Below are 16,275 nucleotides of genomic sequence, written 5' to 3'. Positions count from 1 at the left end.
TGTGTGTGTGTGTGTGTGTGTGTGTGTGTGTGTGTGTGTGTGTGTGTTTTCACGGGCATGGTGTTGATGTGAGTGCTCAGGTAGTTTGTTATCCCTGTCTTGTGAGATGACAAATTAAATACAATATCAGTAGTTAAGCGAGTTAAGTTTAAGTGTGTTCGTTTCATGTGAACCTAACCCCGATCCATTTTGCCATTTCAATGGTGCTCCGTTTGTTAGAGGAACCGTCAAAGTATTGTGTTGCAAACAATATGCTGTCGCTTTGTGTGCGATGCTGGAACCATCTCCTCTCCCTGAATTCTGACCTTGTCTGCCTTTGTGCTCTGTTTGCCAGGCATCCAGTTTAGAATGGCGCAACAAAGAGAACCAGGATACAGGCTTTAGGTTTCTCTTCAGCCTGTTCAAGAAGTACTACCTTCCACACCTATTCCCCTCCTTCACCAAGCTTACAAATGTCTACAAGCCTTTATTGGGTAAGCTGACATACTGTGTTTATAGTATATATACAACAATGTTATGAAACCCCAAGTTGAACCCCTCGGCTCCTTGAATTCGAGTGCTGAGCGGAGGCTTTTCAGTTAGTAATTCAATCGTGGGTGTTAAAAAATTACAATAACAATTTTATTAAACCAAACAAACAAATGTTGTGTGCTGTTGTGACTCCAAAACATGATTCTAAACCTGAAAAACGGAAAGGTATAACAAGTGAGCAGTATAGACAAATAACATGCCGCTTGTTCATTTCCAGAGGTATATCCACATTATTATATTTATATAATAAATACTATTCTGCTTGTTTTGTGCCACAGACTTTATAGTCGATTGAACAAGTTTTGATGCAGCTGGAAACTGGAAAAACCTTCACAGCCAGACATCTGGTGTTGACGTTTAATCTCTCTCCCTTTGTCTTTTTTGTCTCGCTCTTCTCCTATTGTCCTTCCTTTCTTTCTTTTTTTTTAACCCTCCCTCTGTCACCATCGTTCACTCTTCATCCCCGCTTATATTGCTCAATTAGACCTCCCCCACCACAGACCAAAACCCTTGTATGTGCCAGTGACGCGAAACAATGAGAGCACCTTCTGCACCAGGGACCAGTACCTGGCACCCCGTGTGGCCTTCATCACCTGGCTGGTCACCTTCTTCCTGGAGAAGAAGTACGTCAGCAGTGCTGCTGCGGCGCAGAGCGCCAAGAACGGCACCGAGGTCATTCCCAAACTCATCCAGGTGAGCGGGAGAAGTACCATTCTGTTGATTCCTCATGCTGTCACTGAGGATGGAGGAGGCGGGCTGTTGCAGCAAAACCTCTGAGCAGTATCTGTATGAAGACTCCCTAGAGTCACAGTAATCACGGGGAGAGACGGAGGGGAATTAAATGCAACATTTACATTATTATGATTGCACGGAGGTGAGAATCATTTTACAGTAATGACCAGCACAGTGGCTCATTCCCCATAAAAATGACCATAAATCACGACTTAGGAACTTCCAGTCAATGAGACTCTAGGGCCCAATTATTTAACTGTGCAGAGGCAGCCCTAGCCCTGCAGCATGTTTCACCGTGTCTCTGTGGTGCCCAGACTGTCACTGCAGGCAGTAGCAGCCAGGAGAAGGAGAAGGAGAAGGCATCAGATGGGGATACGAACGGGGCAGCGGGGGAGCCGGAGAAGAGCCATTCCAACAGCAGCACGCTGTCCGATCGGCGGCACAGCGATTCCAGTTTGTGTAGCATTGAGGAGGAGCACCGCCATGTCTATGACATGGTGCATGCCATCCTGCTCTCCACCAGAGACAATGTGAATTTTGTCAATGAGGTCTTCCACCAGGTACAGTGGGGTCACAAAGCAATACGTCTTTATTTGATGTAAAAATAGATTACATTGCAGGTGTAGTTTAGAATGCCGACTAGATGGTGACTCTGTGATATCACGTACTATGTTGCCCTCTGCTGGCCATTTGTTAACATAACTTAAAGATGCCTCCCATGACGAGGCTGCTTTTTAAACCCATTCACATGCCCTTGTTCTCCCTCCTTAGGCCTTCCTGCTGCCGTCTTGCGAGGCATCAGCAACCAGGAAGGTGATCAAAGTGTACAGGAAGTGGATCCTGCTGGACAAGCCCGGCTTTATGACAGAGCCTGAGAAAGCCGCCCCGGAAGATGAGGTCGATGACCGCTCTGAACAGACACTCAGCACAGAGATTAACAGCATCCACGTACAGGTAAAACCTCAGATACAGACAGCCAATTAAAATACATGTCAGTATAGCATACATAGATACAACTCTTGTCATTTGTTGTTATTTAGTAAAAGGGTGGCTAAGACATTTCTTTAAAGAAGACCTGTTATGTGCGCTGCTATTGAGAAGCATAGTTTGGATGTTAAATAATATGTGAGAGGAAATCTCTGATCAGCAAAAAAATATTACAGATGGCAAAAGAACACATTTTAGTTGCTCCAATTTAAACTAAAACAGCTAATTTGCTAACTTTTTTTAGCAGTTTGGAATATATTTTGGATGCATTTAATTATTAAATTGTTTGTGATTGACATACTCACCTTTACACAGTGGTGAGTACTGGACATCTTTACTCAAGTATAAGTACAGTTATTCCCTTAAGAAATCCTGAAGTAAAAGTAAAAATTACCATTTGACAAACCTACTCAAGTAAAAATATATTAATATTTGTGTTTAATATTGGGTACTGCATGCAGGTCAGAGATCTTCACAAGTTATTTTATGAAAGTCCAAGCCAAGTCTTTAGTCATAAAGAGTCTTGGGTATCAAGTCTCTTTTTGGAATAGTAAGTGTCAGCTGTGCAACATGGTTAACGCTAGTGGATGCACTTTGTTTTACTCATTGATTATCTCTAATTTAGCCATTTCTGTTTAATACAATTGTTTTACTTTTAACATCTACATAAAGGTATCAATAAGATCACTTCTAAATATCGTACTTCTTAGCTGCCCAGCCTAGTACTGTTGCCTCCATCTGTTCTTATCTTGATGTTAAACCACTTGTTAAAATGAAGGCCGCTGCATATGATTTGCCTCGTTCAATAGCACAGGCGCTCAACACAATATGGTTATTCCGAAAGCATATATGATCCTAATCTTGACAATGTGAAGAATTATTGTGGCTATTACAAGGGAGCAGCCCATTGGTGAATGAAGTACGGTGAGCCTATATATAGGGAGACCTGTGCTTCATGCATGAAGCCTAACAGAACCGTTGTATCTTCACATTATTTCCTGAATAAATAACAACTTGTAGCTCGCAAAGTGAAAGCCAAGAACAGCTTTCTGTTAATAAAGCTAATTGGCCACCAGGGGCAGAGTGTGAAGTTTACATCAGTTAAACAATCAAACTTTAAATTGAAAAGGTATTTGCCTGATTTTCTTAATTTTTGCATTCGCCCAATTTATTAATATCTGGCACAAGCGCATGTCTCTTTTTGCTGCAAGGAAGACCAGTTAAAGTTCTCCTGCGTGACCGCAAGCACACAGCTTGGATGACAGCTGTGACAGTGTAGCACAATGCATAGCAGATAACAGACTAGTTACTAGAGGTATGAATGCCAAATGTAGCGAAGAAAACTGGTAAAAAGAGTAAGTACAGTTTTAGTTTAGGAGCAGGAAAAGTTACCACTCCTACAAAAAAAACAACACATGACGTCATTAGCTGCATCAACCATACCATGGAGGTCTCAAAACAGTATAGATAATCAAGTTATGACCATAGGCTGTTTAACCGTAAACACTCAAGCTCTTTAGTATCTGTCTTACTTAATATCTTAACTTTAATCTGCTGACTGGCCTGCCTTTTCTTCTACCAGGCGGTAGAGAGTCCCGGCCACAGACGTTCATCCAGCTGGGGGAGGACTTACTCGTTCAGCAGCGCCATCAGTCGGGGCTTTCTCACCGAGGGGCAGAACAGGGATGTCAAGGCTGGTATCCAGCCCACACTACAGGTCTGTCTTTATCCTGACATCACAGCATGTCATGATTAGAATCAGTCTTACCTACTTTGTCTCGCTGTTTGCTCAACCTCACCGTGTCTTCATGCACCCATCGGTGTAGGTGTTCCTGACCAACTCCTCCAATGTTTTCATGCTGGAGCCATGCCAAGATGTAGCTAAACTCCTGGATAACCAGGTGGAGGTGTGCAAGGGTGTTCTCAGCATCTACCGGCACATGATCATGGAGCACACGATGAATACACAGACATGGTCAGTGAGACATTCAGATACACATTGAACAGTTATTCCTTCGTGGTCCTTGAATCTGATTTATTTATTTATTTTTTTTAATCTGGGCCCGACACCGTTTGAATGTCCTCTCTGTGTGTTCTGCAGGGAGCAGATGTTGCAGGTACTACTGAGGATCACGGAGGCGGTGATGAAGAGGCCACAGGAAAACCAAAGAAAAGACAACTTCGCTGAAAGCTTAGCGTCTGTACTTTTTCGGGTACGTCTACGGCTGCTTAGTTTTACATTAACTGGTACACAGGTTTTTTATTTATATCTTGAAAAATAAGGGAGTGAGTGTTGATACATCGTCATCCCTGCTCTCTGCAGTCTGTCACTATAGTACACTGTAATTACAGAACATCAAATGTACCTAATTCTGTGCATTTTTCTTGATGAGTAGCCCCCATGTTGTGTTGCTCGGGAACCTATATGTTCTCGGTGTGTGTGTCTTGGATGGATTGGTTGTTGACAAAAAGCCAAAGAGACACTCTACCAAATTAGATGCCTCAGTATGAGAATTCTGCTGTCACGTCTTATCAGGGCCTTGAAATCAGAGCTGCAAGCCTGTCTGACAATGCCAATTCATCTTTCCTCGTCTCGCCTCACATTCAGACCATCATTGTGGCGTGGGTGCGAGCCAACCTGTGCGTATTCATCTCCCGGGAGCTGTGGGACGAGCTGCTAGCAGTGCTGTCCTCTCTTACCTGCTGGGAGGAGCTGGTGACAGAGTGGGCCAGCATCATGGACTCGCTGACGGCTGTGCTGGCACGCTCCGTTTACGGCCTGGACATGGCCAACCTGCCTCTGGACAAACTCAGCGAACAGAAGGAGAAGAAGCAGAGAGGACGTGGTGAGGGGAAGAAATGGGAATCGGGATGGCTAGAATTTGGGTGAAAAAAGTTGTGAAATTATCTTTTGGGAAGATAAGTCTGGTTACTTGAGAGTTTAGCCGTGTTTTTTTCTGGCATTTGAATATATGGTGGTTGGTTGTGTACCTTTATTTCACTTTGATATGACAAAAAGTCCTTTCTGTTGATCAGTGACTCAAAACAACCACCAAAGGGGATGTGTATTTTTCATTTACAGTGGGACAAAATAGCAGTTGTGAAGCTATTAAATATTTAAGTCGACATGAATTTGCATTTATCCTTACTTCCACACACTTTTGTGTAAAACATTTGATGTTCAACAAATAATTCGTACATCATAATCTCTTCCTCAAAGTTGATTGATTAGTCAATTACCTGAATTATAACAATTTGATAAGCGATGGATTAGTTCAATCTGGCATAAAAAGAAGCAGAACATTCTCTTTTCTCCAGCCTTATGAATGTGAAGATATGTGGATTTATGTTGTTTTTTTGTCAGTGTACCGTGAATACCTTTTTATGTAGAACTGCCATCAGTGTGTCCTGCTGTCTGCAAGCGTGTCTTTTCTGATACAACCACAGGTCGCCAAAATCCTAAATGTTCAAATGATATCGGAGCTTTAAGTGTGTACTTAAACAATGAGCTCATTCTAGTTTAGATAATACCCACACTATACATGCAAGTTTAAGGAAATGGGCAAACAGACATTGATGTTGACAGCCACTACAGCAGTGTGTGTGGTCACGGTCAAATATACCGTAACCACAACTGTCCTTGTTGAGACGCTCTGTAATGCTGAGTGGTGGTGGTTCTAAATCTAATTATGAAGTTGATTTTTAGCACTAATAAGTGTTGTTCTCTGCATGGCAGGTGTGATCCAGGACTCTCAGAAGGCAGCGGCGGTGGCGGCGCGTTCCTTCTCACTGAGTTGGAGGAACCAAGGGGAGCAGGGCGTGCAAGGAGTTCAGGAGCCCATGAGGATTCGCTCGGCCACTACTTCAGGAGCTCCTGGTGTCGAGAAAGCCCGTAACAACGTCCGACAGAAGGCCTCCGGTAAGTACCTGTGATGTTAGTGATGGCATTATTGTTGTATTAGTTGTATATTGCTATACCATCAAAGCAGCAAAGGCTTTAAGAAGACCGTCCGTACGTAAGTATGATTCTATGTCCATACTGTATAAATCCTCTGGCTTTATGTGGGCCAACAACACCGTGCTGATAAGCCTCCGGAGCACAGCGTCAGACCACAGGGTTTTATCCCACGTATTGACTGCGTGTGAAAGCCTTCAGACAGCTCCATGTGTACGCTGGCCCAGGTGTCGTTGAAAGGCCCAACAGCGAAGACAAAGAGGCCGGCAGGTGGCCCCCATTGTTCCCCCTCACATGTCACTGGCCAATGTCGACATGTTTCCATGTCAGCTCGATTGCAGGCATACAGCACAATCTCCACCCCCAGCCCTGACAGCATGTCAAAGGCCAGCTTTGGACACTCATTGTCATCACCTCATTTCAGACTCCACAAACAGCCCTTATCTGATGGGAATGTGGCAGGCTAATTAGAAGTTGAGCTGGAAGGCAGTAGAACAGTAACTAGTCTTGCTTGTCTAAGTTTTGTCTAGACAGAATCTTAATGTGGAGGATAAAAGACAGAGACGATGCCTTTTTACTTTCCTGGCCTTCCGCCTCCCCAATTACCCACGACGTCCTAAAATGAGGAGCTTGTTGAGCTAGGAGCAGATGTATTTGTGCCTGAAAGATTAAGTCTTAGAAGGTGTGTGTGTGTGTGTGTGTGTGTGTGTTTGTTTGTGTGTACTGACGCATCTATTATGCGTCTCATGTGCATGTTTATGCACCTATTCAGTTAGTCTTGTTTGTTTGTATCTACTTGCAAGCAGAGATGAACATTAAACGCCGCCGCTTCAAATTCCCTTCCCTTTCTTTGGCCTAATTGGATTTCTCCCACATTGATCTTCAAAGGCCCGACAGCCCTCCTCCCCACTCCTCAAGAGAGGGGCCCACACATCAATTGCACAGCAGTTTTTGATAGTTTCATTAAGGGTGTAATTAATGCTCATTAATATGCATAAATGGGAAGCAGCAGCAGAAGAGACGATGTATCTCTCTTACTGAAAGGCGTAATTAAAGTGTGAATAGAACCGTCCTCTGCAGTTGCTCTCTTTTAGATTAGGCCTGAAGTGCTATCCAGACACAATGTCAATGCCTCAGCATTGACGACTGTCAAAACTTGACTGTACTTCTGCATGCAAATACAAACTAATGTTGTTCAGAGATTTGGTCTCGATTATGGAGAAAAGGGCTGGATGTTTTGTTATGGTTCAGATGGAAGCGTGCATCTTTACTCAATGCTGCTCGCCACCCTCGCACCACTGAACTGGTTGGTTTAACATCGTAGTTACAACACAAAATCAGCACCATTTTTTTGTCAAGCAAAACAACTGAATACACTATTCATTTATCATCTAATGTGTATTTGCAAAGGAACTAGTGTGTAGCTTAAACCAATACCACACACACCACAACATTTACAACCTAGGCTAATTTGCAATGCCAGCCCTCGTCTAGGAAACCAAAGTAAGACACAGAAGGTGTACCTTGGCACAGGGTTTTTGGTTAATTACTAAAACAGAAAGTGATTATTTTAAGTTATGTCAGATTTGAGTATGATAAGTAGGCGATTAAATAGGTAATTAAAGCTCGTTCTGGTAATCTTGAGAAACCAGCAAGAGTACGCTAGAGCTTAAAAATGTTCCACTGAAATACTAGCCCATTGTCATTTCCAATCTGAAAGTAGCTTTTTTGTTATTTGGGGTCTAAGTGTTATTTCCAATTCATTCTCAGAACCACCATTTTTTCCTCAAATCCTTTTCAACGAACACTTCTAACTTACCAAACTCTGGTTCTGCTGTGTTATTTACTCTGCTTTCCTGATCGGGGATGTTTTTTGTTAATTGAAGCACTTTCATAGCGCTCTCCACTTGTTATGCTGTAATTGAATTCTGTCTCCTTCCCTTTTACCTCTTTTCTGTTTCCACTGTCTTTCTTCTTCTTCCTCCTCTTCTTTCTTTTTCCCTGATGGAAGCGAAGCGAAGCCAGTCCATCAGCAACTGTGTTCATCTATACGAGGCTTTGCCCAATGCTAAAAGCGTTCCTATGCTGCTCCACACTGTGAGCTCTTTCTTGCCTGGTATCTCTTCTGGTAACTCTGCTTGCTCTCAGAGACTCTCAGGTAAAGTGTGTTCCGGGAGCCACATGTGTTTGTGTGTTTGTGACCTCCGCCCTGCCTTCCCATCCGTCTGTCACTGTCTGTTATATGCTGTCAGTGCCCATTGTGACGGTCTTGTGCTTACTTATTGAAAAAACATCTCTAGGGCACATGTGTACAATGTGTAATAATACAGTCTATAACAAGAATATGTCTGCATCACCTCTGCATGTGTGCGTGTCCTCACTTCTCTCCTATGTTCTGATGACTGCGTCAACTCCCTAAAGACCACAAATGAGATATCTCAGTGTGTTAACATTTGAAGGTTTGTGCTTTGGCCTGACTATTTTGCACCTTTTTTTTTTCTCCCGCCTGTCAGATGTGGAGGAGTGTCAGCTGTCCGAATGTGGGGGAGAGGAGGAGCTGGGAGGCGGGGATAGCCCTCTGCCACGTAGCAGCAGCACCTCCGACATCACCCAACAACTGTCTGACACTTTACCAGGTACATGCAAACACAAAGTTCATTTTCATTCCTTTCATGTTTCACCTCTGATGTTGACAGAAATAACACCCTTGTTATTAAAATTAGATTTAGTTGCGCTACATGTAAGCCATTGGTTAGCTCTATGAAGGGAAAAGTAATATACCAGTTGAGTTGCAATTTTATTAATTCTACAGCATTTACAATTTAATTAAATTCAATAACATAAACAAATACTTGTCACGGCTTTTTGTCATTTGGTCAGATATCAGGCATGTGTAGGCCGTAGTTAGTGGTGATGGATTAGTATTAGACTGCGGCCTATTGTGCAATTTTAAATATATGGTGAGCTGTGACATGAGCTGTTTTTATATATACAATTAGACATGTCGTATGGATGTCTGCCTGCTCCTTTTTCTTAGAGTGACTAGTAATATCTTTACCACGTGTAGATATAGTAGATATAGATTTAGGCGACTGAGCAGAAGAGCAGGCGGAGCAGCTCCACCTCTGCTGTTAGACTTTGGAGAGCTAACGTGTTTTTTTGCATGCTCACTTTTTAAATATTTGCTATTTTTAAAACATTTGAGTAAGTTTTGAACAAACATAGTTATATGTTGCCGTTTCATATGCAGTATATGAATTCAGAATTCTAAATTTCCCCTCCTTACCTAAGACATTTTCTCACAATGTCGGGAGAATCACGTCAGGGCACACGCTGCTTTTGTTATTCTGCATTTTTAAGCTTTTCCCCAGAATACAACTTTTATTTTTAATGCGAAATAACAGGTAATCCTCTTTCCCGTTAGTGCTAGCTTCACAGCTGAGCTTTCAGGAGCAGTCAAAACGATATCGGTCAAAACAAAACTGCTCTCTTACAGCCGGAAGAGAACCATGCAAGATCCGCTAACCACATTACTGCGGTCTGAGTATCTGTCTAGTTGCGTAGCTTTGCAATTTGTCTCGACAAACTGTGAAATATTTGCATTACCCAAAGGTAATTCAAATAAATGTTTCCTGCCATACCGCCCCTTGCCTGTCACTAATCTTGCACCCCCACTTCTAACTTAAATAGTCACCCATGCCAATAGAGAGGACATGGAGGACACCATGCATTTAGAGTGTATTTTCAAATGGATTTTGATGCAATTTTATTCATTTATGTTGTATTACTTTATTTGACGGGGACAATGCTCATTGATAACCTGAAAAAAAGAATTGTGAATGAGCCAGCTAAGCCTTGAAAACTCATTTTCTATTGGCATTGGCCAGATGTTAAAAAATACCCCAATTCTGCCTATTAAATTAAACTCAAAAAAGGGTGGTAGTAAAGCAATAAAACCTTTTTGAAATGAACCTAATTCTCTGCTTTCTGATAATATCCCCCGTTGCACTTCAGCCCAGAAGAGAGAGCACTCCCCTACTTCCTGTAACTCTGATAGCAGGACATCTGAGGGGAGGAGAGAGAGCAGCGAGCCACCAGTGGTGAGATTGTATTATTGTATTATTAATAAAACTAGATTTTTCCATTCAAGCATCTCTTGTTTAATATTTGTCTCTGTGTTCCTAGATCCACATCCGGCGGAGCAGTAGTCCCACTGAAACCGAGTGCAATGCTGAGGGACACACAAACTACCCGCGACCCAAGCTCAGAGAGAAAAGTTAGAGATTACTCCACAATTAGTTTTCTTTGAAATGATCAGCACTGTCATTTCGGTGTAGCTGTTTTTTATTTATCTGCATGAAGAATTACTGTTTTTAAATTAAAAAGTAATCGGTTACATCAACCACAGAAGTATCAAACTCTTTGCATAGATTAATAGTTTAGTCCTTACACAGCCAGTACCTTTAATCTCATACTTCTCTGTATTTAACTTCTTCCACTTTTTACGTGCTTCATCCACCTCATTCACCCGCCCTGCCTAGGTGAGAGTATAAGCAGCGAGACATCCAACGGCTACCTCAATGAAGCTGAGGTTACCTGGCAGGCCTTTGATGAGGAAGCTGACACTCGGTCCACACAGTCGGCCCACATGGACGTGACTACCGACCCCCAGAGCCAGGGGAGTCTGCTGCTCAGCCACAATGAGGCTCTGGCAGGTATTGGAACTGGTACAAACTCACCTGGAGCAGCTAAAACAGATCTCGACCCTCTATTGATGTCAATGTATTTTACAATCTGTACTACAAAAAAAAAAGACAGGCACCTTTCAGGGTACATAGGCTGACCCCGAGGTTAAAATAGGACTACTGTGCTGTGATCAGGAGCAGAATACTCCTGGTCACAGCACAGTAAGTTGTGAAGCTGTTCCTCAGGGTTCATCTGAGGTGTGTCCCCATCTAGCCAGGGTATTGGTGCCTCCAATTACCTCACTCCTGATGGATTAGTCATAGCCAGGTAGAGTGACCCGGTTAGGCAACTTGATCAGCTTGTCAGTATCTGCTGCAGCAGCTTTTGGGCCGTTACAAAAGGTTGAGAACCCCTGTGCTGCAGTAGCTCTTTTAAAGCTCATGACATTCTGTGTGCTGATGCAGTGTGGACTTGTGTGAAGGGATGTATAGTCGTTTGTTGCAGTTATTTTTTTATTTTCATAAGAAAATAATCCTGATCCTTCTGCTTTAACGCTTCAGCTTTTAGTTTGCCCCCCCCTCCTGGATTGTGGTTGCCCCTTTGCCCCTCCCACCCTTGCACGTGAACTTCTGTCTGTGTTGTCCTACATTGTGATCATCATGAAGCTGTCACTCTTCCTTTGTCCTTGTGCTCCCATCCTCAAACCCGATTTTATCCCTCCCCCCCTTGTCGTTTTTAGGTCCCGAGTGTGCCCTCCCTCCCCACTCTGCACCCCCGTCCTACCACCACCACCACAACCACTACCACTACCCCCAGAACCCGCCCGCCTCACCAGCCCTGCTGGTGCACACAGAGTGCCCGCGGGACTGCCCCCTGGACGAAACCATGCATCAGTCTGTCTTACACATGCCACACCACTTGGGTACTGCTCCCTAGCTGCTACTCATCATATAGACCAAAGAGTCCTCACCGACCCTCCATGCTCTACATTTATCCACCTTACCTTGACTTCTTTTGTTGCATTACACTATCCATGTTTTTCTTTTGTTTGTTCCCGCTCAATTACTTGATTAAATGCATACATTTGTTTTGGTCCTCCTTGCTCAAAGAGCAGAACATTCTTTCATTTATTAATCACCTCAGATCTTTTAACCCCACTATTCATTTTTGGTGTCTTTTCCTGGCCTGTACTCCCCTTCACTCCGCATCGTTCTTCTGATGCCCACTAGGTGGCACTGTCCTCCCAAAATTCAGCCTGTTCATTTGGATGGTGCATGTGACTGGTGCCGGTTTCCCAAAAGTGTTTCCGTGCTTTGATCAGTTTCCGTTGGCAAAGAACTGAGTGCTTGGATGCATTTGGGAAAAATGCACAGAGGGATTTGGTAAACAACTGCTCAAACAAACAATGACGGAATCGCTTTATTTGTCTTTCAAGTCTCTACATTTTCTTTTATAAAAGGTGTTCTGCATTTGTTGACTGAATCCCATACTCTTTATGAAATTAAATTTGATTCATTTTGTATTAGGTACCGGCAGCTACATTAAAAGGTGTGAGCAAATAATTGATTCTCTAACCCAAACTCCCTCTCTCTCTCTCTCTCTCTCTTTGACCATGCAGACAGTAGTGAGTGTCTGGCTGATGATGTCAGCATAATTGCGGGCGGGACCTTGACTGGTTGGCATGCTGATTCGGCCTTCGTCCTGTGGAGGAGGATTTTGGGTATCCTGGGAGATGTCAACAGTATCTGCTGTCCAAAAATCCATGCCAAGGTCTTCTCCTGTCTTTATGAGCTCTGGCACAAGCTGGCCAAGGTAAGGTGGCGAGGCCAAAGACATCATCTCAAATGAGAAGAATGTATTCCCGCTCTTGCAAAGAGATAGTTGGCATGAAATGTAAGTGCGCTATGACTATAAAATGACTGATTAAAGGGCTTTTTGCAGATTGGGGGTGTTTTGAGGATTTACTTGTGTTTATGGACTCGGGCCTGTTTATTTTAGTTAACAGTATTTTAAGTAAATGGATATGGCTTTTTATATATTCATATAAACCTTATTTTACCACACGATTATTCACGATTGTTACGCTTATTGACCAAAAGTGAACGTGTGCTTACAGATCCGGGACAATCTCGGGATCAGTGTGGACAACCTGTCTTCTCCTCCCCAGCCCGCCTTCATCCCGCCTCTTCGAATGCTGGCTTCCTGGCTCTTTAGGGTATGAACAACACATAGGCACAGCACACAACATCCAGAAAAGTGGACAAAAAACAACCAGGAAACTGAGGGTTGGATTTAAAAGTGTGTTATAGTTTAGTAGGTATACAGCATGCAGAATACAAAATAATTTCAACATCAACAACATTAATATAGCCGGATCCAGACTGTCAGGTCCTATAAATAATAACCGGAAGCATTTTCATTGAACGCTACGGTTATTTCACTTGTTGCAAGTGTATAAAGGTAGGTGTTTCCCTGGAGGAATCCCCTAATGCTCAGGAAGCCATTTGATTGCAATTGCAGCAGTAGCAACAAGTAATAAAAATAGACTGAATGTCTGAACTTAGACTGAACTTTAGCAGCGACAGACACTGTAACACAACACACAATAAAAAAAATGTGCTGAATCTAATCGTACTGTTTCAGCAAAATCATAAAAATAGGAATGTTGCACAAAAAAGTCAAAGTGATTCCAGTGGTGACGGGTATAATAGATGTTAAACATGTCCAAGTCTTCACCTCTTCATAATGATAGTGACCCCAGTGCCCCCCCCCTCTCTACAGGCCACCATGTTGCCTGCTGAGTACAAGGCTGGCAAGCTGCAGGCCTACAAGCTGATCTGTGAGATGATGACCAGGCACCAGGACGTGCTCCCCAACAGTGATTTCTTGGTGCACCTCTACCACATCATGCACAAGGGCATCACCAGCAACGACCAGGTACAGCCAGCAGGTGGCACCGAATGTACGGCTGCCAGTTGTGTTTTTATTCACCATTAGATGGCGCACCAGTCTAACTCATGTGAGGTACACGCATCGGCCCTGTTTCAATACTAAGAAATATGGTTTGTAGATGCCAATTTGCCGTCTTTTTTTTCTTGCTTGATGTGACTCAGTGATTCCTGTTAGTTGTTGATGTTAATATATGTCCGGTGCAAATTCTTTTATTTGGGGTCAACTGTAACTTAGTGAGGACAGGGGTCATATAGGTGCACTGCAATTCAAGATCGTTGAGGCTTCGTTTCAGCTGGTGATTTTGAAAACAGCGTGCCAACCAGTGGTGATGAAGACGACCTCTGTGTTTTGGCATCTTCCACCTCCGTTAGCCACACCCTTCCTTGTATTTAAATCTGTCCCGGCTCCATTCCTTCCAGCCGAAGCCGAGTTGAGATGAATGGAGTCCCCAAAAACAAAGGACGGGGATGAAAGTGTGTGTGGATGTGTGGATGTATGCCCCCCTGGCTGGGTTTCTATTGCGCCTTGGCAGTGCGACAAGCTTATTAGAATGTTTTTCCATGTCGTTAAATAATGTTTTGAGCCCCTGCCGCGTATACGTGATTAATTAAGGATTGACGTCTGTCGCGCTCCGTTAGACTGACATGTCGGCCAGGGGCCCAGAGTAGGCTGGCCTGCCTGCCTGCCTGCCTGCCTGCCTGCCTGTGTGTGTGCGCAAGTGTGTGAAGGAGCGGGAGGGGAGCCTGGGGAACATAGTGTAGAGTAGAGCAATGAGGGGGGCACATTGAGGGAAGAGGCAACATTCTCCAGCTTTTGTTGTGGCTCTGTATAATGCGTCGGGGGGGCCAGAGCCAGGCTGGCCACTGAAGCATGCTCAAATTGGCCGGAGAAAAGAGTCCTCACGCCACACAATAGAGGACAGCCGCACGCCTGCTTAACATAAGAAAGTGGCTCTTACTCTCCCCCTCCTCCTTCCTCTCTGCCTTCACCCGCAACCCCCACCCCCCCACCCGTAAAAAGGAAAAAACATATACTTTTCCCAAATCCGTCATACATGTATATTTTCTGTTTTTTCATGCACTCATTTTTCAATTTGCTTACATGATTCCAGTAGCCATCAGTACAGGCTGGTATCCTCTAATATGATGATGTGCAATAAGAAAAAAAACTAATGGTTTGTGTTTATTTATTCATTTATTTTTGACATACGGTAAGTATTGTACATTTGTATTTTAAAATATTCTAGCATACAGCTTGGGCATTTTCATGAGACAACCTTTTATTCAAATCATAAAATGTACCATAACAGCTTTGTTTTTATAAACAGGGGTCTCCTGTAAATCCTTTAAAATTCAACTAAGCGTAGAGAAATATGACAGTTCCCGTGTAGGGATTCTGCCTCCGTCAGTACTAAGGTCAGGGCTATTGTCCCGGTTGTCATCCTCTGGTCACTGGTCACACAAAGGCATGACCGTAGCACAATAGCAGTAATCCAGCTAATAGGTCTACTGTCTGGACTGCAATAGTCAACAGCGTTTTTTGTGTATAGTGGTGCACACAAATGCAGCTTTGTACCTAATTATTTTGCATAGGTGAAAGAAAACATATCAACACCAGTTAATCTTGCGGACTGAAATGTAATGTGCTAGGTACAAGTGGGCGGACCCTTTTTTATGAAAAAAAGAGGTTTTGCATGATTAACATAAAGCCTGATTTTGAGGTGACAGTTGACCCCTAAGCCACAAACCTGGCTGTTGATTAAACCCCTCACCTCATAGTTATGCAGCTGGGTTACAACCCTTCCTAACAGCTCATGAGGGGAAACTCCAAGATATTCATACTGATGATAGTGGTGTTGAATTGCGACAAGAAATCTTGTTCTGTCCTCTCACCCCCGGAGCCAGCAGGTGGACAGAACAAGATTTCCTCCAGTTGGAAGACCAAATGAAAAGGTCTGAGGTGGCTCTATTCATAGTTACATTAATGCATCTTTTGTTGATGCGGGGGGGGGGGGCACATGCGGCGCTCAATTCTCATTTCTGTACACACACCTCGAATCCAGTTCCCTCTACTTACACACACACAATAGAAAACACTTTGCATTCTACATTTGTGGCTTGCTCTAAAATGCTCATTTCAGGCAATCAAGCAACAGTTTGTTGCATGCTAATTACCTCTGTCTGCACTGCACATTATGTTTCAGAGGTCAATTACTAACAAAGTGAGGGTAAAATGGGCCCTCAATCCAAAAGCTCTTCCCACCAATTTTCCACATGCACAGTGCATCATGTTGGATTGCCTCTGCCTGTTTATTCTATTCCTCTTTTGTTAACCTTCATTCCCTGTTTACCAAAGCCCCAGGTGACTAATGTCCCAAATAGATAGGTGTGTGTGTGTGTGTGTGTGTGTGTGTGTGTGTGTGTGTGTGTGTG

At 43.4% G+C, this 16,275-nt stretch overlaps 1 protein-coding gene across 7 annotated transcripts in view; it reads left to right on the top strand.

The window, feature by feature from the left end:
* Window positions 1–16,275, top strand: part of ralgapa2 (Ral GTPase activating protein catalytic subunit alpha 2) — an 85,386-nt gene that overhangs the window by 23,255 nt on the left and 45,856 nt on the right. For 5 of the 7 annotated variants that reach the window (XR_004212769.1, XM_031847142.1, XM_031847146.1 and 2 more), the window contains exons 8-25: window positions 335–473; window positions 1,016–1,224; window positions 1,578–1,823; window positions 2,035–2,217; window positions 3,833–3,967; window positions 4,077–4,225; window positions 4,352–4,463; window positions 4,859–5,096; window positions 5,987–6,169; window positions 8,217–8,363; window positions 8,719–8,841; window positions 10,220–10,305; window positions 10,391–10,481; window positions 10,747–10,920; window positions 11,631–11,813; window positions 12,510–12,703; window positions 13,008–13,106; window positions 13,673–13,828. Coding sequence is in view for 6 of the 7 variants with exons in the window: in XM_031847142.1 (XP_031703002.1) it covers window positions 335–473; window positions 1,016–1,224; window positions 1,578–1,823; window positions 2,035–2,217; window positions 3,833–3,967; window positions 4,077–4,225; window positions 4,352–4,463; window positions 4,859–5,096; window positions 5,987–6,169; window positions 8,217–8,363; window positions 8,719–8,841; window positions 10,220–10,305; window positions 10,391–10,481; window positions 10,747–10,920; window positions 11,631–11,813; window positions 12,510–12,703; window positions 13,008–13,106; window positions 13,673–13,828 (2,847 nt within the window). In the remaining variant the exon portion in view is untranslated. The remainder of the gene's footprint in view (window positions 1–334; window positions 474–1,015; window positions 1,225–1,577; window positions 1,824–2,034; window positions 2,218–3,832; window positions 3,968–4,076; window positions 4,226–4,351; window positions 4,464–4,858; window positions 5,097–5,986; window positions 6,170–8,216; window positions 8,364–8,718; window positions 8,842–10,219; window positions 10,306–10,390; window positions 10,482–10,746; window positions 10,921–11,630; window positions 11,814–12,509; window positions 12,704–13,007; window positions 13,107–13,672; window positions 13,829–16,275) is intronic. The other 2 variants (XM_031847145.1, XM_031847147.1) reach the window with 2 other exon arrangements.

Source organism: Anarrhichthys ocellatus, unplaced genomic scaffold (genome assembly GCF_004355925.1).
Source record: "Anarrhichthys ocellatus isolate YVR2014 unplaced genomic scaffold, GSC_Weel_1.0 scaffold7, whole genome shotgun sequence".
NCBI classification, from domain to species: domain Eukaryota; kingdom Metazoa; phylum Chordata; class Actinopteri; order Perciformes; family Anarhichadidae; genus Anarrhichthys; species Anarrhichthys ocellatus.
The sequence above is the reverse complement of the archived record's forward strand: the minus strand, read 5'-3'. Positions and strand labels throughout refer to the sequence as shown.